Source organism: Mangifera indica, chromosome 18 (assembly GCF_011075055.1).
Source record: "Mangifera indica cultivar Alphonso chromosome 18, CATAS_Mindica_2.1, whole genome shotgun sequence".
Classification (NCBI taxonomy): Eukaryota; Viridiplantae; Streptophyta; class Magnoliopsida; order Sapindales; family Anacardiaceae; genus Mangifera; species Mangifera indica.
In genome coordinates this window covers 3,297,876-3,321,763 of record NC_058154.1, presented here as the reverse complement: position 1 = coordinate 3,321,763, position 23,888 = coordinate 3,297,876, and the positions used below count along the sequence as shown (strand labels likewise).

General features: G+C 34.8%; 1 protein-coding gene and 1 pseudogene across 1 annotated transcript; one reads left to right on the top strand and one right to left on the bottom strand.

Annotated features, from left to right (window-relative positions):
- Positions 1-1,645: 1,645 nt before the first annotated feature.
- LOC123202261 lies at positions 1,646-9,625 on the top strand (annotated as a pseudogene).
- A 180-nt stretch (positions 9,626-9,805) lies between these two features.
- On the bottom strand, positions 9,806-21,863 carry LOC123201892 (regulatory-associated protein of TOR 1-like). Its single transcript, XM_044617467.1, has 23 exons — positions 21,081-21,863; positions 19,460-19,562; positions 18,646-18,728; positions 18,386-18,544; positions 18,172-18,288; positions 17,895-18,052; positions 17,576-17,730; positions 17,354-17,498; positions 17,194-17,272; positions 16,971-17,072; positions 16,253-16,336; positions 16,054-16,164; positions 14,583-14,936; positions 14,292-14,481; positions 13,591-14,175; positions 13,055-13,384; positions 12,829-12,952; positions 12,401-12,534; positions 12,146-12,291; positions 11,953-12,054; positions 11,469-11,554; positions 10,681-10,777; positions 9,806-10,506 (listed from the first exon to the last, which is right to left on the bottom strand). Exons 1-23 carry the CDS (start codon positions 21,396-21,398, stop codon positions 10,186-10,188), a joined length of 4,083 nt encoding a protein of 1,360 aa, XP_044473402.1. The 5' UTR covers positions 21,399-21,863; the 3' UTR covers positions 9,806-10,185.
- Between the last annotated feature and the right edge of the window lie 2,025 nt (positions 21,864-23,888).

The following is a 23,888-nucleotide window of genomic DNA, read 5'->3' as shown; positions in this document are numbered from 1 at the left end:
TAGATAGATGTGGGTTAAAAGTAATTATTAATTTTGCATGAAATCACACTAAATAATTTATTTTACATAGTTATCATGTCATTGTATTCATAACGCACCTTAAGCACTCATATTATATCACGAAACCTTAACTTTTTAAAATGTTAAAAATATACCTACGTAACTTTTTACATGATTTTACTTTATTATCCTTTAGAAGGTGTTAGTTATCCCTGGATAATTATTTCTCTCTCTCATGTCTCTCAAATTTCTCAGGCTTATGGGTGTGACCTCTTAAGTTCATTGTGGCCTAACCAAGAGCCAATTTCGAATAAGCCAAAAAATAATTCTAGAGAGTCTTTGGCCATAATAGTCATCTATAGCAATGGCAATAGCCCCTAAACCATAATGAAGACATACTCCATCGAATCTATTTTTGATCGTACATATTATGTAGTAAAATCTCTCTGTTGTCGAATTCCGATCGAAGATGGGTTCATGGCATATCAAAACTCCAACCTCAATCATATATAGAACGTTGATTAATATATCTGAAACATATCATCATGAACAACCTTCATATAATTATATTATATATTAACCAAAGATTTTGATTTCCGATAGTTATTAACATTGTTCTAGGACCTCAAATACAGACAAATCCAAGTCAATGGATCTCATTTTGACTATCACCGTTTCTGCATACAAATAATATATGACCAATCCAACTTATTGCACTTGACATGATTAGTCTTGTACTTATACACTATATGAGAAATATGCATTCGTACTAGATCCAACCATGATATCTCAATTCTAGAGATTACTAGTATATTAGTATAATTCTACGTCGAATCATTGATTATATATTAAATGTTCATGTGATTCATTATAATTGGTCACGTACGAAAAATAATTTTCTAACCGTTAATTCATACTAATGCTCTAATTATATGACTTTCATATCACTCGCACTAATATCATCTTATGATATTAAATAGAAAATATTTAGTATATGTACTATGCGACGTCATTGTCCAATTGACATACATACACAAATGACACTTCAAAAATTTAATCTTCTAAAGATTGATATCATTCGAACACTTCACATACACATAATTTATTTAATAAGAAAATAAATTAACAAATAAAACTTAAAGCATCATACAAATGTGAAAAGAAAAAACTATTTTTTTTATTATTACATATATATATATTATTACAAAATTAAATACTTTGAAACCAATAACATGATTGATTTTTAAGATATATACTAATATTTATAAATTAAACTAAACTAAATAATAATATTTAACGATTTGTTATAATTTTATAGTTTGAATTAAATTATACACTTGCATGTCATTGCTATCAAGCTAGAAGAAAAGGCATGCTAAATGGGATTATTATGATACAAGAGAAAAGAAAAAAGCTATGAAAAAACGAAGTTCTCGCAAAATAATAATATAATAAAATGGCAATAATAATTATAAACAGGAGGAATAGTTACAAAATTTGAGAGAGGGAATTCTAAGATGAAACAGGCAATCATGACAATGAATTTTTTAGGAAATTGAGAGAATATCTTGATAAAATTTCCTTGGTAACCAAACAAAGACAAGGAAAATAACTTTGAGGAAAGGAGAAGAGAAATAGAGAGATTATGATTTCCTCTTTATCTTCACTTTCAGCTACAGTTGATGTGGAGAAGGCAACGAGCTAGCTTTTAATAAGTCTTGATTGGACTATGAACATCGGTATCTGTGACTCAATTAATTCTCATCAGTGGTAAATAAATTCGAAATGGATTTGATTTAATTTGATTTTTATTTTTTCATAAACCATCAAATTTTGAAAGTGAAGAACAAACTTGTTTTGGTTGAAGTTGGTGATTATGATCATGCATCTGTTGATGTTTTGATATTATAAGTTGTTTGTTTGTGTAATTTTCAATGTTTTATATTGATGAAGACTGATTATAAAAGTTGTCGATAGACTTTTTGTTTTGTTTGACTTCAGTTGTTTAATAATTTTATTGATTTTCTCAATCATGCTTAATGAGTTAGAGGATTTACAGGATGACATCATGTAAATTATAAGTTGAAGAAAGATGAATTTTTTGGTTTTTGTAGAATTTTATTTATTTATTTGTTTATTTATTTTATGTTTAATATGAAGCTTCACTGTAAAGTATTCTTCCGTTCAGGAAAAAAGAGACAACTGCTTTAGCTTTATGTCTGTTGTTTCTTTTAATAACAATTGTGTGTGTGTGTGTGTGTGTGGGGTTGGTTGTTGATGAGTATTTGTTGAATTGCTCAGGCAGACAAAAGATGTTGTAAAGGCTGTGAAGAGAAGGTTACAACACAAGATCGGGAAAGTGCAACTTCTTGCTTTGACGGTAATTCTTATAGCAATTGTTTTCATTATCTGTTGACTAGGAATTTTAAGGCTTTACTGGCCCTATCTTTTTCTTCGTTTTTTTTATTGCCTCTTTTTTTTTTAGCTCATTTGTTTAGGAGTTGGGAGTTAGGAATAGCACTGATCAATTGCGTTTCAGATCTACTTTGTAACTGTTAGAAACAATGATGAAGAATTGTGGGGACTTTATTCATTTTCAAATTATGGAGAGAAATGTGTTAGGGGAGATAGTCCAAATTGTGAGGAAAAAGGTAACTCTTTAATTCGCTTGAAATGCATGGAAGTTATTATTTACACATTTATTTCAAGTTGTTCTGCTTTCTCTTTGTAGTTTTGTTGTTTATTAGCTGATCAATCAGGAAGAGCTTGGGCTAGATAGATGTCAACTTAATCTTGATATTGCTATAATTTTATGCTTACCATAATTTGTTAGCATCACATCCATTGTTGAGCTTATCTTTCAGTAATGAGGAAGATATGTTGTTTGTGCAGAAATCAGGCCATGGGATTCTCGGTGGTCTTCTTTCCTTTGTGATGCCTCCATGCAAAGGAAATCTGATATTAATCACTACCCTAAAGAGAAGAAAATATGCCTCAGTTCTCCTTAGATTTAGAAACTAATAGCCTGTATCATGGCCTTTTTGGGTTTGCTATTTTAAGCTTTTTCCACTTGAACCTAAGGAACAGAGATTGCTTTTAGAAGAATTTTATGATTTATTCAAGTGCCTCAACAAATTCATGGGAAATAACTAGAAAATCATTGAATTAGTGGAAAGGGTATGATAAACTCCAGTAATGTTTATGGGTATTGTGTTTAAGGATAAATGAATTTAATTGGATTTTTGTGCTTACAGTAGATTTTGGTGAAACACATTGGTGTCAGCTAGGGATGGCAATGGGGAGGGGCGGGGAGGGGATATCAATCCCCGTCCCCATCCCCGTAGGGGATATCAATCCCCGTCCCCACCCCGTCCCCGTTGCGGGGATAAAAAATAATCCCCGTCCCCTTCCCGCGAAAGAAAATCCCCTCCCCATCCCCTCCCCGTCCCCGCGGGGAAAAATCCCCTCCCCATCCCCGCCCCATCCCCGTGGGGAAAAATCCCCTCCCCATCCCCGCCCCGTCCCCGCGGGGAAAAATCCCCTCCACATACCCATAAATATAAATTTTAATTCTTTTATATATTTCAATAAATAAAATAAATCATATTTTTCCAAAATATCACTTGCTACAAGACCTATAAAATATTCTTTGTTATTTTGGTTCAAATATAAAGTTTTCATAAAATCTAACAATATGCAATAATCAATCTCTTCATTAGTAGCTCTTTATGTATGTGATTTAGGGTAATTTTATAATAACATTAAATTTAACACTTTTTATTCACTTCAATTGATTTTATTAAGTTTATAATTTATTATTTTTTGTGTGCAAAACCTAGTGAATTGACTAACTAAGTTTTGAAGTTGAAATAAAATTCATTTGGTGCATTTACATTTTATGATAATGAAATTCTAGGTTTTTTTTAATATATTAGATTAATAGTTTAGAAATTAGTAAAAGCTAATAATTGATAATTCAAAAAATTAATAAAGTTAAAGTTATAGTTTTAATAAATCATAATGTAAAAATTTTTAAAACTTAATAGTTTAGAAATTATTATATTAATATATTAGATTTAGGGGGTGGGGAGGGGATGGGGAGGGGAGGGGAGGAGCAGGGCGGGGCGGGGCGGGGACACATGTATCCCCGTCCCCGACCCGTCCCCGATTACGGAGATTTTTTTTGTCCCCATCCCCGCCCCTTTTCCCGTTTTTATCGGGGAATCCCCTTCCCGTTAGGGTCGGGGAGGGTCGGAGCCCCTAAAGTCGGGCCCAAATTGCCATCCCTAGTGTCAGCTCAATCTGTCCATATGTTTATTACCATTATCTTTGCATGGATGTCTTATGGTTGCAACTACGGCTTTTTATGCCTTTTAAGTTAAGACACATATATTGATGTGTTTTGCAGGCAAATATGCAAGTGAGGGATAAAATCTTGGTCTTGTTAGACTCTGGCAGGAAGCATTTGGTGAAAGGGGAGGAAAACTGATGTAAGCCTCATTTCTAGAGTTTATTTTCGTAGGCCCAAAACAAAAATCCAAAAAAGCAACCCACAAGATGATCCAGCTAGAAGTGTCATGAGATGCAAGGTTGATGAGGATATTCTAGAAAATTCAGATGAAATGGTGGAAGTGGCCTTGATCATTTGGAAGGAAATGGGTTAGTGGGAAAGAGGCCAACATGTGTAGAAGATTAAACAAGCAATTAGGCAGCCATGAGGAAAGTGGAAGAGAAAGACTGCCTATAAATACGAGTATGAAGAGAAGAGACGAAGGAAGAAGACTTTCTAGATTTGATTAAATTCTTAGGAGCTCTTTGTTACTCAATTGCTTTAGAGTTTTGTTGTTGTGCCCTTTTATTTGTTGTTGTTCTGTTGTTTTGATTAATTAGATTGTTATTGCAATTGTTGTGTTAATTTTTGTAATTAGATGTTGTGATTACTACTAGAATTGATGATGTTATTTCCCTTTTCATTAAGTAATGAATTACAATTTTTTTGTTAAATTTACATTCTAAAAGTTGTGGATCTTATTTTGACATCTTTCTTGTGAGAGATCTACCATCTTGAGTAATCTGGAGGCATTATTCGATTGAAATTCTCTATTCTACAGGTCTGAATCTTCTGCTCTACAAGTCTGAATCTGCTATTCTACAGGTCTGCAACAAAAACACCCTTAGTACTATTGGGCATATGAGGAATTAAGGGCAAGTATATAGCTTTTTATATTCAGTTTCAATCTCTCATGACTTTGACCTCTTAACAGATGAGAGGATCTTCAGTTTTAGTCAACTCCTTCTCAAGGATTTGTCAATAATGAAAATTATTTTGTTGATCAAGAGAGTGCAGTTGTACCTTTGATACTTTGACCTCTCATTACTTTTTTTTACTAAAGGATATGTCGGCTTTGTTCTGGATACTAACATTCCATCTGTCACTATATATTAGGAAGCAGTTGAATTCTTATAATTGGAATTGATGATAATTGTGCCTTATATGAATGGTAGCATTTTGGAGTATAATTTCCCCAGTGTTCTTCAGCCTCTGCTCCAATATTTACCCCACATGTTACACATTCTGCCCTTGGACCTGCCCAAGTTGGTTACAGATGTTAGAATATGCCCTAAAAACCAATCGCTTTGTTGGTTTCAAGGGTTCTATATCTTGCATATGCATTATTAATAAAAAAAGAGTTCTGTCATACTTCATATGTTTTCTACGTCACTTTTATATCTATGTTGTAGTTGTATATTACATCAATATTAGTTATATGCATATAACATATGAAAGGTCCCGATGAGTTTTAATAAACATTATCAAATCGTTCCCTGCATAGGTAATCTGTTTGGGCAATAGTATTGCATAGTAGATGTGTGCTATATCACCACAGTATATCAGTGGATGATATTAGATATGGTAGATATACTTATAGGTAAACAATATAACCATTTGATGGTTAGAAAACTAAACAAAGGTTATTATATTATATTGTTTATCAAACGTAACCACTAAATAATGATCACATAGGCATTAATATGTAGTCAATGATACATCGTAAATCATACTAGTGTATAGATCCTTTGACTTGAGATTGTTTCGGAACATATGGTTCATATGGTGTATACCACGAGGCTAGTCATGTCTCATTCAAAAGCCACTTTGATCATATGTTGTTTGAGCGAGAGGACAAGTGATGATCATACAGGGATCCGTCAGCTCGAATGCTCTCGAGTTTCTATACAAATATCGAGAAACATGAAAATCTAGGACACTAGCTAGTGTAGATAAAAGTCCACATGAAAAGAGTTTCGATGTGGCACGTTCTGAGGTATGACTTGATATTTGAAAATATTAAATATTAGATTTTTGACATTCCATGAATCCAAGTTTAATCGGGACGTAATGACGGAGGGATTGGACTATATAGTAAGTGTGAGTAAGAAAGGTTCACTTGGTATTATGTGAAGCTTATACTTCATTGTGATACAGAGGTCATGAGATATTGCTAGATGACACCACATGATCAGTGGAAGCTTTGTTTTGTAGCGAAAAACGAAGTATATCGGTTAACAACAGTTTTAGATTATACAGTGATATAATAAAAAGTACCATCCGATATGGGATCCTCGACTACGTCACTATGAACCTTGAAGGTCACACCCATATTTCAAGGAAGAAAATGGTGTTATGAAACTGAAAATATTTATCTATGGTTGGCTAGTATTTTCTGTAGATAAAAATAGTGCTTTTCAATTAAAATTCGAAAAAGGGGCGAAATTATCATTTTGCACTTTTTAAATTGTTTAGAAAATTGAATGAATAATTTTGGGCACAAAATTATTCAAAATGTGTCAAATTATAATTTACTCTTAATTATCAACTAATGGAAAATAGACACATGATTTAATTTGATAAATATTAAATTTAAATTTAATAAATGGGAGAAAAAAAGAAGAATATATATAGATTTTTCTTCTTCTTCTTCTTCCTTTTGTCGGGAAAGACTTTCATTTTTTTTTCCTTTTTCTTTCTTGAAGAGTGCAAGTCAAGAAAACACTTATTTTAGTGATTCAAGCTTCCTAACTTCAAATCAAATTACAAAGTATAAGGTAGTTTACATGTTTTTATGTGTTATTTCTTGAAACAACATGTAAATTTTATATTACCATTATTACAAATGACGTAAACATGATCTAAAAATTTTAATTTTCTTGCCAAAATCCTACAACAAAATGTCAAGCAGTTAATCTAAAAGGCTTGATGAAAGCATTGCATCTGAACCTAAACGTTTAAGGTCAGAATTTTATCAGCTTACTCACGTGATTGCCTCCTTCTTGTCCCTGTCGCTTGTATTTTGCAATCTTCTTGACGTAATTTCTCCTTTCTTTTTTTTTTAAGTTTTTCTTAAACTATCTTTGTAACTTACACCTTTCTTAACCATTTAGTTCTTCAAGATTGGATTTAATGTGGGATGTTATGGAACTCCTTTAGTGGCACGCTGCAAGTTGTGAACCCTAGTGACCATGAGGTATTCAAAATGAGGGTTTCTAAATTCATACAACAAAGGTGTAAATTCTTTTAACCATTTTTTGGTTACTACATGTAGGCAGTAAAAGATGAGGTGATTGTCGATCTTGTCAATCAGTGTGGTTCCAATTCAAGGAGGCTAATTCACATGCTTAGTAAAACAAGGTTAGTTCTCAGCAAACTATTCCACTCAAGGCTTAATGGTTTTCTGCATGGTGCTCTTTATATTATCCGTTGATTTAGTCACTAAATGTGTGTAATCATACGATGTTGTAGCATACCCTTTCTTCTGTCTCTCACTATTTGTTGTAGTACGCTCCCGGTGTCTAGCTATCTAAAACATTTTTCTTGCCTATTTGACAGCGATGAAGAACTTCTCGGTCGTGGTCTTGAATTAATTGACAATCTGCGGACCTTGCTTGCAAAACATGATGCGATAGCATCTGGTTCCTCTCTTCCTATTCAAGGAACAAATTTAAGTCCTAAACCAAACGAAGTATCTTCCTCTATCCTCAAACCAACTGAGATCAGTGACTCCAGCCCAAGACCCAATGGGACCCCTCCAGCACCAGTTGCTACCGTGACAAAGGGCCTCATTGATGAAGAAGAAGAGGAAGATGATTTTGCACAGCTAGGACGAAGGTAGTTCAAGATTAATCAGTTCATCTTTTCTCTTATTTTCATTTATCCCCAAGATCTTACAAATGTTATTATGTCTATATTTAACACATACTGCATACATGGTATGATTCATTATCATTCCTGTAGAACCTGTCTGGGAACAGTTATCCCATAGAATTATTATATCATTCATGTCCAAGTGAATATCGGTAGGTATGATGATTGCCAGTAGAAGTTGGTGTTCAAAAGTATTTTCTGACATAGAGAAGGGTTAGTAATGCTCAGTCTTGTAGTTTGGTCCCATTAGGTATTCTTGAAGGTCACTTGGGTAGTAGAAGACTGCAAGTTTCTTGCTTCCGTAAAATTGTAGTGAGGTCCTAGTTTTAAAACAAGTTCATTAATTTTGTTTAGGAGATTTCCTGGTTATCATTTTTTTCTTTTTATTGAAAAAAAAGAAAGAAAAAGGGGCTGACAATATATAACTCTACACTGCAGTTTGACGTTGTAGATTTCATAGTTCGGATAATCATTTTGCTTTTCATTTTTTCTGTTCTGTGTAGGCACTCCAAGTTACAGCCTGTGACATCTCAAAGTTCATCTGCAGAAACTGCTGGAGCTCTTGTGCTGTTGGACTCTAGCAACACAACTACATCAATGCCAAGAGACTCAACTGCTACCCCTTGCAATGCTTTGGCTCTGCCTGATCCACCTGCACCTGTGTGGACTACAAAAGATAAGGACATGATCGATCTTTTGAGTATTACCTTGTCAAATACATCAACCGCCCCACAGGCCCTTGAAACACCATCAGCCTCGAACCAAACCCTGCAGCACGTACCTGCCTCCCTCAATACTCAAGGCTATCCTTATGCTTCAACTTATCCTGGAAGTCAAGGACAGGTACCCTACAACAATTATGTTGCCCCGGGGGCTCAATCTCAGCCTCAACCTCAACCACAGCCACAAGTGCCTCCCCAATACTAATTGCATTCACAGCCACGATATCGTCAATATTCATCTGCCCACTCTCCCCCACCTTGGGCCAGTACCCCTGGTTACTTTAATAACCAGAATCACCACTCCACCATGAATAATACGTTCTCCACTCCTCAAGCCAATACCCACGCATCATACACACCCCTGCAGCAAAATAACTCATTCCCCAGAGGGACCACGTCAGTTTCAGGGAACCCTGCACCTACAGCAGCACAGAAGCCCTTTATACCGTCATATAGATTATTTGAGGATTTGAATGTCCTAGGCAATGCAGATGGTAGGCTGAAGATGGCAGCCCATCACCTAGCTTTACAGGAACTTCTGGCCAAGGTATGATGGGTGGAAGGAAGCGATATGCCAGTGGGTACAGCTTTTACATAAACAAAGTATATTCATGTGAATATCTTATTTGAATTTCTCTTCTTTTAGTTTGGTATTGGAACGTATCTGCCGTTTCCACCTTTCTTCTCTCCGTTTGCCTAATGACATTGCTAATCTCTCCAGCAAAACTAATTGTTTTTCTGAAAACCTTGTTCATTATGCGATGAGTTGTTGACCCGGTTCAAACTCACTCAAACCAACCTCTAGCTGTAAAGAGACATCAGGAAACAACTCTTTCATTATGATGTAAACTGTTCAGCAAGCTCAGCACACAATAGAAGATTACGTGACAAGGCTTAGTACCCCATATCATGATTAATGAAAAGTGTATTGATTTTTTTTTTACAAAATGGACAGAGATGGGAGGAACAATGGACACACCCAAAATGTTAGAAAAGAACATACTATTTACAAGCATTTACCTATTGAACAAATTATTTGCCAAAGCCCCCTAAAATGCAGGATTTTTGACCCAACACGTCCAGACGGAGGCTAATGAATGTATAGCATACAATTTTACTAGAACTCAGACCAACCAATCATTTTCAGATTTTATCAACAGGCGATGGTGATTGTAGCATCTACAGTGATTCTGATGTTTCCTGCACTTGCTGCCATTCGGATTTTTGAAACCAGTATCCATGATATGCTCCAAACTGTCATCAAGAATGAATAGAGACGCCTGCGTCTGCTGCACCAGCGGCAAGCAGCACTTGATAGGGATGGAAGGCGAGGCAGCCTACCGAACCCATCTTCTGGGCCATGAAGCTAGGATGGTGATACCTGATGGAGCCTAGTTGTTCACCCTCCAGACTGAAAACTTTGATCAACTGTTTCGCTGAGCCACTGGCAACAATTGGAGCATGTCTGTGTACAGCTAGAGCTGTCAGTGAGCCCCTGTGTGCGTCAATTGTAAGGTAAGTATCACTGTTATTTCTAATATCGAGAAATTCGATGTCACCAGCCTGAGATGCACTAACAATCTGAAAGAAAAGAAAAACGCAAATTACTTCAACAAAACTTGACTTTACCAACCAATTGAAGAAAAGGACAAATTAAAATCCAAAGAACAATGATATGTTATAATATAGTGGGAACTGGAAAGCATAAAGCGACTCGTCTAAACTGGGATGTAAACACTTTGATTTGCTATTTACCTTTCCTGGATCAAGCCCCGGCTGAAAGCTTATACCTACAACTCTTTCTACTTGCTGAGTATGCGGCCGAATATGTGGCCGAGATGTACAGACAAGCCTAAGAATTAAAAAATTAAAAGAAAATCAAAATAACATAAAATATTAATACAGTGAGAAAATAATATAATTAGAGAAAAGGGGCTTAAACAAGATAGCATATCTATTGCTAATAGGGTTAAATTCAAACCGAACTTATTTCAACTCGAACACGAACTTAGCTTAAACAAATCCAAAACAAGTTTGACTCAAACTAACTAGAGCTCCAACTTGACAATGAGTTTAATATTTTCAAATTTGAAGGGTGTGTTCGGCTCATAAAGCTCACAATCATAGAAAAATTTGATACGAATCGATTAAAACAACATCATTTTAACTCATATTAATCAAAACGGTGTCGTTTTAATTGTTTTTGGACTGTCTACAATACTGAGCCAAGCTCAAAGCTTGACTCGACAACGTAGACAAACTTTAGCTCAGTTTCCCTCAAGCAAGCCGAATTTGAATAACTTTAAGAGGAGACTGGGTGAGTTTGAGCTTAGGATTGAGCTCAACTCCCCTCAAGCCAAACCAAACTCGAGTTGAGTTTGAATCCAGCCATAATTGCTAATCTAAGTTTCATGCAAAAAATAATATAAAAGGTAGGTATAATTACAAAATAAAATCTTCTTGGTTATGAAAAAAAAGTAAAATGGCACAAAATGAACATGTCATCTTAAATAACATGTTCAGATTACAATCTAAATGCTTACATTTGAGGCATTCGAACATCGTAGAGTCTGACAGCACCATCTGAAAAACCTGCAGCTACTTGACCCCCATGAACTTGAGAAGCGGACTGCATATTGAAGGGTACAAAGTTGACAAAAGATAAAAATGTCAAAGAAAAATAAATAGATAACCGAACAAAAACAACAAGAGCTGATAATTGTTAAGAAACACATTCTGTTCCCCGTCTTACAAACCATATCATCTTTGCAACCCAAGATAAAATCAGTGAAGCCCGATACTCCTTTGAAAGGAAAGCATCCAAAGATACCAGAGCCAAATTAATTTTGCAGCAGTTTGTTCTTTTTTAATTTAATATACTTCCAGAAATTCTAATGATCAATAAGTTCTTGCATTGTTCACATTTGACATTTACTGAACTATCATAGAAGCATAAATTCTTCAATCTCATTGACTGGGTAAGTGAGTCCAGCTGTTAATGTACAACTAAGGCATATGACAACTCACCAATGCTGAGATGCCGCAATCTGATGATGAAGGAATGGAATTGACAAGTTGCTCTTTGTCCAGGTCCCAAAGCATAATGGACAATATCTCTCCGGAAGCATACTAGTAATTTAACATCAGAGAAACGTAACTGTTTCAATGTTATGAGCATTAAAATAGTCCCCACAGATTTCATCGGGTATCGAACATGTACCAGATATCCAGACTGCTGTTGCCAGTCCACAACAGCATTTAAATGTCGCAAACCAGGCTTGTGACCTTGAATTGAAGAGAATGCAGTAACCAGCTTCTGGCTATCCTTAACACTATAGTCTTTCCAAATCCGAATATTTCCATTGCCTACATCCAATAGACATAGAAGTTAGAATAATAGTGAAACATAACAGGCAATAAAAAAAACTGTGAAAGCAAGAGGAAACTAATCGAGCATGGCTGGAAAGAATATTACTTGAAGCAACAAGGAGCAGGCTATCATCAAGTTCATTCACAAGGCAGAGCTTAGAAATTCCTTTTTCAGGAAAGATATGATTATCAAAAGCATTGAGGACAGTACGGTCAGTACCTTCCTCATAATTCCATACCCTACAAATAAAGAATCACCAAATAATTAGTACACAAAAAAACCTGTACCAGCGATAAAATTATATTTATTTGCTGAAAAATCCATGATCCATCATTGTTTCCCAGACTATGATAAAAACTCAATTCAAAATCATTACTCAACCTCCAACTATGAGGAACAAAGACATGGGAAATTTCACCATAATTCAGAAATTACCAACACAAAGAAGCACAAGATTTTATTATGTTCACAATAAAATTAAAAAGTTCATAATAACACTCAATCATGAAAGAAATAGAAGCAAGCAAGCACACCTAATCCTTTCATTCTCATCAGCAGCAACCACAATAGGCGAAAAAGGTTGCAGCAAGGCTGTTTTGGCACCATTATCAAATCTGGTATCCCAGCAAGTAACTGGTTTGTTAAGCCGGCAAACAGCTAGTCGATACATTTAAAAAGTTAATTAGTTCCTCACATGGACACACCATTCATTGAATTTTATTTTTTATTTTTTTAAAAAAAAGAAATCACAAGACCTACAAGAGCGCTGGCATTTTGCAATGTGTTCTAGTGCAAATTTTTCCCTCTCTTCTCTTCTAGCTATCGTTTCTTCAGTATCATCCGCCACTGTAAGAAGTGGCTTGGAGAAGTGGCCACAACTCCAATTGTAGATGGTTGAATGAGGCAGTGAACTACGTTCTGAAACCCCAGAAGATTCCCCATGGCCTATAAGAGGATCAGCTAAGCCTGAATCGGGAGAATTTATAGGGTGAGGTCGGAACTCTAAAGAGCAAACTCTTCGCATCCCTGTTAAGTAACTTTGCCGAGGAGGGCTTACAGGAGGAGTTCTAAACTTTAGAGGCAAATGACCTGTCAACAGTAGCAAATAAGTTCATAACCTTAAAAGTACAAACACTCAAGAGGACATCAAGGATAGCAGACACCAAGCAAAAACAAACATAAACAGGAAAAACTGAGTACAATAAGTAATTAATATAACCACCTTTTGGAGTTTAAAAAAAAAAAGAAAGAAAAAGTTGACTCATAGAAATAATAAAATGGCAATGAAAGGTTACCTCCATTCATGTCAAACCAAGAAGATGAACGAGCAAGTCCAGTAAGAGGAGTTGTAGATGCTGAAGTGGGTTCACCCGGACGAATTCTGCAAACACTGGTCATAACAGGTTTGGCCACCACTGGCTCAATCCCTATAATGGACAGTACTTGACGACCAAGGTTTGCTATGCGTGGAGAAGGATCTTTAGCTAAAGTACACATAGCCAATACACATTGTGAATACATCGCATCGTCTAGTGGTTTTGGTCTTATATGATTAACAACCCCATTGCTGACACCATCATCTAAGATTCCAGAATCAGAGTGTAGAGACGAATCATCAGACAATGGTGATCCATGCATAATTCCAGTATTAGCAAGAGGACTGCTTGTTGAGACCCTTCCATCTCTAACCAGTGATGAGCTATCATTGCCAACTCTTAACAATGGACCGATTTGAGAAGAAACAATATTTCCACTTCCTGTAGCTTTTATGTTAGCCAATGAAGGTAATGACCTAAGTGAAGAACTAGACTGAGGCTTCCAACATGCGGCAGCAATTGACTTGAGATGCTGCTTGTGACCAAAGGCAAAGCGTGCTAGAGCTGTCAAGACATTAACAAAATTAGTTGTGTTTTCAGAATTCCCCCAAAATACACAGAAAACTTGGAATCAATGAAAAGTCCATCAAGAAGTATATTTTTTTATGAAAATCACATACCCACAGCAACCTCTGCTCTGACAAGTGGGCTTCCATCTGAAACAACACTTAAAAGGCTTTTAACAATACTAATTTCAGCTCTATTCTTTTCATCATCATCATATTCTTCATCTCTTTCACCACCATCTCTACTCGAGTCAAACCCAATATCAAGCAGAGTACCTAAGGAGAAAACAGCAGAGGCCCTAACCTGGAATATAATGGATTCAACAATTCAGATGTGATATTAAGAAACAATCTCAAGATCATAAACTATTTAGATATATCTGTAAAACAATGAAAGAAGGCAACCTCTGGCTGTGGTTCAAAAAGTAGAGGAGCATATATCCGTGGGGCATCTGACCGCAGACCAATTATTTGCGCCTCAGTGAAATCTTCCCACAACTTCCCTAGACATAGACAAAGCCACTGAAGAAATAAGGGTTCAGTTGGTGCATTGTTTGGCGTTGAAGCTTGAAGATGCCTCAAGCACACATTGATCAAATTAGCTCCCACACAGGCTTCCTGTCCCCGCCTGTGTCCATCCACAATGACAGCCAACACAAATGCAGCCATGGCACGCTGTTCTGGATATGCTTCCATGCTATCAAGAAACCGAATAAAATATGCATGACCTCCATCCTTCACGAGATCAACCTGACATGACTGTTACCCCAAAAGAGAGTGATTCATTTTTACTATCATCAGAAAGCACATATGTGGCAGTCATTGAGGTAAAACAGCACAACAGAAATAAAGCCATACTGAGGCCAAGGAAATCAGAATACATAGCATCTCTTACTGGTACAAACTCAGAGAATTCTATTATGTTACATCTCACTCTTTTTTTTGCTGCCATTCATGTTCAAATTCAAATTTAAACAGCAATAGGAGCAAGAAAGGCAAGAGATGTTAAAAGACAGTCTAGCATGTAAGGTGAGCTTCTTGAGAAGCTGCCTCAGTTCTTGATGCATCAACAAGCAATCACAGAATATAATAGGTAAACTAAATAGAACCCACTGCTAATGAAGATCATCTTGATGATTTACAAAACCGCATTGATTTACTTGATCCCAAATTCACTTGATCCCAATAAGCTAATTCTAAAGTTCTATTAACATGATGTACTGGCCACATGGGACAGAATATATGAAACAAACAGCTAGGACATAATTCTTCTGGTCATTTGAAGCTCACATTCTTATATAATAAAACAGAGGTATTATAGATCTCAGATTGTTAATCTCTCAAAATCAGTAGAAATTGACAGCTTCTAATATTGAAGTCTCCAATAGAACAAACACAATGTCTCTTTTCCAAGACATGAGAGATAATGATGCCTTTTAACTTAAATAATTTTTATATCACCATGTTCATTAGAAGCCAAACTACCAATTTGTCAAAATATAACACATGATTTGGAATATCAGCCTGTATTACACAAAGCTCTATTAGATTCGACCAACCATTTGAAAACACATGGACTAAGGAAATGCCCAGGCAAGTTCAATAACCAAATCCTCAGTATACTCTTCATCATTAATAAATTGTACAGAAAAAATATGAAGCCTAATTCATGTATGAAGGATGCATTTACAACAATATCCTACTTGCAATATAGATTCACAATATCATAGTGATGGGAAAATACCATACAGGCATCAAAACAGCAGCACTAGATTTATCTTCCCACAGTATAGATTCACAATATCTGTGCATAATCACATATCTTTGTCAAACATTCACACCACTCAAAGCAAATTTGTGTGAACCCGAAATATACCTTATCCAGTGCAAGAATTTTTGTCCATATGAATACAAGAATTTGGCGCAATTCAGGTGTTGTTGTTTGCAGCAACTTTAGAACATACGGAAATATCCCAACAGACAAAGCCTACATGATCCAAAGCCGATAAGTGAATTATGGCCATTTGCAAGGTAACAAAGAGGACACAATTTTAACAAAAAGAGAAAAACCCTACAAGGTCAACAGCCCAAGGTCCCATGTCAAGGAATCTTCCAAGAAGAACTAGCGCCCGAAATCTATGGCATTGACTCAGTAAAACCTGAAACATGCATAGCCAATAGATTGGTCATTGTAGTTTTATGCAAAAAAGAGTATATTCATAAGAAAACCAGCAGACAGAGGACAACTAAGTAACAACATAACATAGAAAAGGGATAACTGTAATTGTAAAATCTAAGTCCAAGCCCAGAATTACCATGCCAATATTCAGAACAACTGTATATCATACACATGCAATCATAGGGAAATCAGAACTCCATGCAAAGCATCAGGTGTAAAAAGCAAAAACAGAAATGGTTATCAGTTCATCCCAGAATCAGTTATGGACACAGCCAATCAGCAGGAAGCACCTTTATCAACACAATACAACTTATCAACATACTGATGACTGCATTCCAAAACCACATATATTAATGAAAAAGTCAACATACAATAATAAAATCTTTCCTTCAAACTTCCATACTAAGCGGTGATGATAACTAAGATCAGTGAGCTATTAATGTCACATAAACTAAGCCAGTTATTAGCAAAGAGGAAAATAGATGTTATAAGCTGAAAAAAAAAAGACTGCAGGAGTCCAAAAACTACATAGCTCAACTTGCATTTGAGAAATCCTTAGTCAAAAGAGGTGACCAAGTTATGGCCCCAAAACCATGGACCAAGAAATGTCATACCTGAAGAACGATAGGCAACTGCTCTGGAGGTTTTTTATGTTCAGATCCATGATCAAGCCAAACCTCAAAAGCTGTCAGCTGTTCACTGAAAAAAGGACTTGACTGAAACAAAACACCGATTCAGTCTAAATCAGACTTTAACCATGAAAAAGGTTACTCTCTTAATCATTTTAGTAGAATGAAATTCACATTGTATGCCAACATTTCAAGGAAAAATAGAGACCTGATATTCAGCATTAGGATCCCCAACCAAAGATGGAAGCTGAGAGAGACAAATTTCAGCAGCCATGTCCCACGCATCCCTGCAGCACACAAAAGTAACACAATTACAAGAGTTTATAAATACAAAAAATCCTAATTTAGCGATAAGACCCTTGTAGTACCACATATGATGCTGATGGGTTGGTGGCAACATGGGATGAGATATAGGGGAACAATTCGCTGAACGCATAATTCTCTCAGCAAGTAAAAAATTTCTGAACAGGCTGGCAACTAACAAATCTTGTCTGAACAACCTCTGAAAAAGATCTGCAGTAAAAAGCTAAACATTGGCTACAGAGATAACCAAAAGGTGCACCATAAAAGATCAATATCTAAGAAACTACCATGAGGAAGAACATTCCAGGCAATAGTATCAGTCACTGCTGTGAAAATCCAATTCAATTCCCCCAGAAGTGTTTTCCGGTCAGTCTGGCGGCCCGGTATTTTGTCTATGAGAGAATAATCAAGAGACTCACGCAATAACGAGCGTTTGCAAAACCTGCATAACAGAAAAATTCATAAACAAAGGAAATTCTTTTCACCAACAAACACTGCTATGTTTTGTTGATTTTCCTTCCAACAGTTTTCAAGAATTAAGAATGCATTTGAGCATTTTATCTAAAAAGACAGCTTAGAAAAAAAGGAAAAAGACAGAACGTTCACCATCTTAATGCCATTGGGATTGGTGTGGTGAGGCAAGAAGTAAACACATCAGCAGGAAACTCTTCACTCTGAGGAAGAGTCTCATGTGCTTCACAGGCAGCCAGCAGAATACAATCCCCTGTAGATCCAGAGTAGTTTGAAGAACCCCAGTTGGGAAGCTTTTTTGAAAATCCAATCCACCAATTATTACAAAAAATAGAAAGAGAGAGATCAACCATAAATCATGGCAACAAATATTATCATGCTAAATAAATAAAGACACAAATAAACTCACTACCTCTCTAAATGCATTGACAATCATCCCAGCAGCAGAGCAGTCAAAAACATATATTGATGGAGTCTTCAACCAGGAATCAAGGTCGCTGATTGGCAAAGGGATATACTGTGTATAACTCTGCTGACAAAATATATCAGTTAGTGAAGCAAAGAATAAGCAAAAGAAAGGGGGGAAAATGAACATAGGACAGGTCTAAAGCAATAAAAAGGAAAACCTTATTGAAGAGCCAAATTTCACCATTGGCAGTTGGTTTTGGCACACCATGTCCATTGTAATGGAACAAAACCCTCTCAGCTTTGGCATATCTACGACATGTATTGCAAAGTTTCTTTACTTCCTCTACAGTGGGGTCAAGTTGAACTTTATACCGAGCCTGTCCACATCTCAAAAGGTAAATTGAAACTAAACCCAATATGCTTATATATATTAAATATGGCAATATAAACCCAAGTTAGAACTTAGAAGTCAAATCACCTTGGGTTGCCACCTTTCATATTGTAGGCTCAAGTTCTTTCCAATAGTTTCAAGTGCTTTTTGAGGTGCCATAGAGAATGGATCTGCAAATAAGGGGATAAGCTACCAGTGAGAACAGATGTAATTTCTAGCCTACAACAAAATGAACATAAAATAAAAAAACAAATCTTCTCTACTAAGCTTCATTTATTTGCCATGTGACTAGCAGAAAAGGAAAAGAATTTGACGACATTTTGGTTTCAACTGTAAGTGAAAATTGCAATATCTTATAACTAGTCACCTTAATTTTATATTAAAAATAATGAATAATTTCAAGAAACAGATTAGAAACATTAAAAGATTTTTTAGCAAACGTAAAAAAGCTTTAAGCATATGCAAAGTAATTTGCAGGCAGTCTTCTAAAACATGAATCAGTAAATAATTTATACAAAAGGTACAATGCCAAATGGTAGTAATAACATAGACATAACTAGAATTGAAATATTCTGTCAGGAGATCCATTACACACTATCATTAAAAAAGAAAAGAAAAAGAAATATTCTGTCAAGCACCTGCTTGCTTGCACACACAACAAACAAACATGCAAAGAAAGAAACCAAGAGAAGGGGGCAAATAACATGCAAGACAGATTAGATAGTATGAACTTCAACAAATTGAAGATTAGTCAAGATATATGTATAATCTCTGTATGTTAGACCAGCAAACAGTATATAGAAGTGTGTCTGTGTGTGCATACCTACATATATACAAACACACATATATTCAATCCAGAGGTAAATATTTAAATAAAAAAATTTGCAGTTTGGAAATGCACCTATCCAGCATTCCATTCTCGCACAAGGAGATATTTTTATTACATCTGGTGGATCAACACTTATGTTTAAACATAAAACTAGAGCTACGCATCCTGTCTTCATCTGCACAAGGTTAAAACCAGAAAAAAGAAAACTGAAAATCATATCAAGAAGTACCATCCACTATAACATTCATCGTAGCATATACAACATGAGAATTTCAGAAAATAATTCAAAGTAATTTTTACTCCAACATGTAAAACTTCAAGTGAAATAACACATGACACTTCAAACATCTCATCAATCCTTGTTGTTCACATAAAAGTATGAATGCACGCGTGTTTGTAGTGAATCATTATTGAATAAAATAATTGATGATTTTCTGCAAAGGAACGACTTGCTATTGGCACTGTACTAAGAGTAGAAAAAGAAGGACACCCCCTTTCAACAATTCACAACTTATTAAGTAACCAGATAAAAATATATTTCCCTCACAGAAAGTTCCCTTAACAGTGCTATAACAACTCTTCAAATACATTTGTGACATGAAATCAATAAGTTGTCAGAGTACACAAAGGTAAGTGCAAATGTCAAACTAACAGAAAGAAAAGGAGTTCCAAGGCTCTAGCTTTACCAGGCAGATACATGATGATACTGAAATGATACAATCATGAGAAACTAATCACATTTCATGTTTCAGTTGTCCACAATAAGCTGAGTAACAAGTGTCATACTATCAGAAAGAAAGAGCAGTTTGAAAGCAATACTTTTACCAGGCAAACACATAATGGCATTGAAATGATACAATAATGACTATGAACTAAATTTCACAAATCAGTCGCAGGAAAATGGATGTTCATATATGTACTGCCAAAATTCATATAATCCAGACACTAATCCTCATTGCAAGAAGTTTAAATAATCACCCATGCCGGAATATAGACTCCTTAATTTACAAAGTGAAGAAAAAAAACTACAAATCTTTACCATTAGAAGTAAAAAACTAAAAATAAGCCAGATCTAGGTCAAAAAGTATTTAAATAAATTGATATTGGGCCTTTTATTTAATTTCAAAAAATCAGACAAGCTCTAAATCACATGGATTAAAGCTCTTTCAATACGGGTTCATCCCTATCTCAATTAAAAAATATCAGTCTCAACCATTGACAGTGTTAATAACACCTTATTGCTCGCACAGATTATTCTTCAAATTACTATCACAGACTTAAGAATTTTTCTTTATACTATCTTCCCTCTTTGTCCCACATATTCCAAGAAAATATATACAAAAAAAGAAAGATCTTAATCAGCAACTGGAAAGCACCAACACTACGCTGAAAATAATTAATACAGGAAGTCGGCACCTAAAGCAACCAACAAGGTGAGTTCCAAAGTTAATCAAGAAGATAATGATAAAACCTACTTCAAACCCACATTGTTCAACTATAATATAAACAAGTCTAGCTCTATTGATTTCCCCAGTGTAGATGCTACTTCTTTCTATCCTAATGAACGAACAATGGCAATCATAAACAGATTTTAACAAATTAAACGAACAAGCAGAAACCCTAAAAGCACAATCAGCTGATGTAAACGCAACTTACAACATTCGGATAAAACGAGATCAAAACAAGGACTTACCCGGTCCTTTGGCCGCCATTTTGACACAACGCCGCTATCAGATGGACCAGTGGGAGTGGAAGCTTCAAAGGCATCATGTCGTAGCTCACACAAAACGATAGCCTGGGGCAAGTAAGCCATACTGGAGGTGGCATCGTTACCAGTGGTGGTTGCGATTGATGTGACCGTAGCATTGCCGTAACTACAACTTGCGGTATCAGAATCTCTCCTCTGAGAAAGCAAATCGGCGTAGTCTTGCGAGGAACCGCAGTCGTCAAAGTGATTTGAAACGACAGCGGACTGTGGAAACCTGAACGCCATCAAATCTCCTAATGCCATTCAAATTACCAAAACCCTCAATAAAAAATAATCAAATCAATCCCCGATTTAAAAACCATACCACACAAGAAGACCTCCCTTTAAAAATTATAAATAAATAAAACTCTGTGCTTTGAGTTCGATGTAATTTAGGATCGTGAAAATCAAGTAAGTGACAGAGAGAGAGACTGGGGATAAGAGAAAAGGAAAAAACAAATAAGACTAATCAACGAAGCCGCTGAACCAGCGGCGCACGGAGATGCGACGGAGAAAAAAGAGAGAATCCAGCTCGAAGAAGAGGAGAAAATACAGGTGAGACGAGTTGAAACCCTGGACTGCTACTGGTGCGGTGGCGATGGTGGTGGCAGTGTGGCGAAAATTGGTGCAGGCGCATATGATAGTGGCGGCTCACACACAACTAATAGGAGAAGAAAAATAAGGATTTTGTCAAAACAGAACGGGTAAATGTGCTTGTGCGTTTTGCTGTGTGTATGCATATATATTTTTTGGCAAGTGTATTTTGCTGTATATTTTGTTCCTGTCTTTTTTTCAATTTTATTTTCTTTATTTATTTATTTATTTGTTGTTTTTAGTCTTTACCCTTTTTTATTATTATTATTATTATATTATTTTGCCCAAAAGATCTATTCCCACCCGAGCTTTAGTATTCACCCAAACTTATATTGATTAATTTTCAAAAATTCAAATATTTATTAAATTATTAAATTTTATTGTTATTGTTAAGAATAAAATTATTATTTAAAAATTTTATTTAAACTTATATTTTAGCATCACTCTTAAGTTTTAAAATTTTTATTTTATACATCTAATCTCATATTTTCTAAGTTTGAAAACTGAGTTTGTCCCCTCCAAGTCTAATCTTGCAAACTCTCATCTTTTTCTCATATATAATCCCCCCAGCTTTTTAAAAAATTTCAATCTCACCCATTTCTCTCCCTCAGTTTGATCTCTCTTTCTTTCTAACAATCATTCGTCGTTTCCTACTATCAACTCTCTCCCTCCCAATCACTCTTCCTTTGCTCTCCGATCGTTTTCATCAAAGACGAAAATAGTTGAAAAGCAAAGGGAGAGTGACCAGGAGGGAGAGGGAAGGTCGGAGAGAGAAAGCCAACGATTAGAGACAACGAACAATTGTTGAAGAGAAGAACTAGAAACTAAGGGAGAGAAATGGGTGAAAGTGAAATTTTAAAAAAAACCAGAGGGTGGGGTATATATAGGAAAATTATGAGAGTTTGAAACTTAGAATTGGGGGGCAAAAAGTTAGTTTTTAAATGTCAAAAATATGAGTTTAAGAGACGTAAATAAAAATGTTAAAACTTAAAGGTGAACCTAAAATATAAGTTTAAATAAATTTTTAAATGACAATTCTATCCTAACAATAACAGTAAAATTTAACAAATAGATAGGTATTTGAATTTTTAAAAGTTAGCAAATGTAAGTTTGGGTTTACACTAAACCTTGGGTGAGAATAAGTCTTTTGCCCTTTTTTTTTTGGTGTAATTCATAATTAAAACCAAATAATAAAAAATTTTAATAATATTATATTACTAATGGTAAAGATTATCAAGATAATACTGATTTTGTTACAATTATATCATAACATATTAACTTTTTTGAAAAAAAATATCTTCATTTTCAATATGAAAAGTATTTTAGAACAATTATACCCAAAGATATTTAAATAAAATAATATTTTAGTATTCTTTTATTAACTCAAACTAAATACAATATTATTTATAAAAAATATTTTAGAATAATTATACTTAAAAACAATTAAATAAAATAATATATTAGTATTTCTTATTAATATACTAATAATTTATATCTAATAATCTTTTAGGTAATTTATCTTTGTGTAATTTTTCATTTTTTAAATAAAATATTACTCAAATTAAGCACATGTCAAAATGACTAATACGTGATACAAGGTACATACTCTAAGGTGTTGTTTGGTTGATGGTAAAGATAGATTACTGAGGTAATTCTTATATTATTAATAATGATGTGATATGTAATATAAGAAGTAATCATATTATCAACTCCACCTTAAATATTTAAAGTTACTAAAGTAATCTTGATTTTTTATTATCTTTACTTGTTAATTTTTTTATGGTAATAATATCCTCATTTTTCAATTAATATAACAAATATTTTATAATAATTATACCTAAAGACATTTAAGTAAAAAAATATTTTTGTATTTTTTATTATATTCAACTAAATACAATAATTATTTATACCTAATAATTTTTATCATACATTTTAATAATTTACACTTAATAATCTTCAAGATAATTCATTTTCTAGTAATATTTCTTTTTTGGTAATAATAAAATATTACCAAACTCAAACGTATTCTAACAAAAATATCAAAATGACTAAAAACCAAATGTACAATTGAAACACTTACCCTAAAGATTTTTATGGAAGCATGCAACATGTTCTTTCTGAATAATTTTAGGGGTGAATTCGAATTGGATTGAGCTCAAG

Bases quoted from the DNA above. Each gene is read 5' to 3' on its own strand.
- LOC123201892 (XM_044617467.1), bottom strand. From the start codon at position 21,398: ATGGCATTAGGAGATTTGATGGCGTTCAGGTTTCCACAGTCCGCTGTC. The intron at 16,337-16,970 runs GTATGACATTTC...TGCATGTTTCAG, and splicing joins AGTTGCCTATCGTTCTTCAG to GTTTTACTGAGTCAATGCCA. The intron at 14,482-14,582 runs GTTGCCTTCTTT...ATTATATTCCAG, and splicing joins TTTTTGAACCACAGCCAGAG to GTTAGGGCCTCTGCTGTTTT.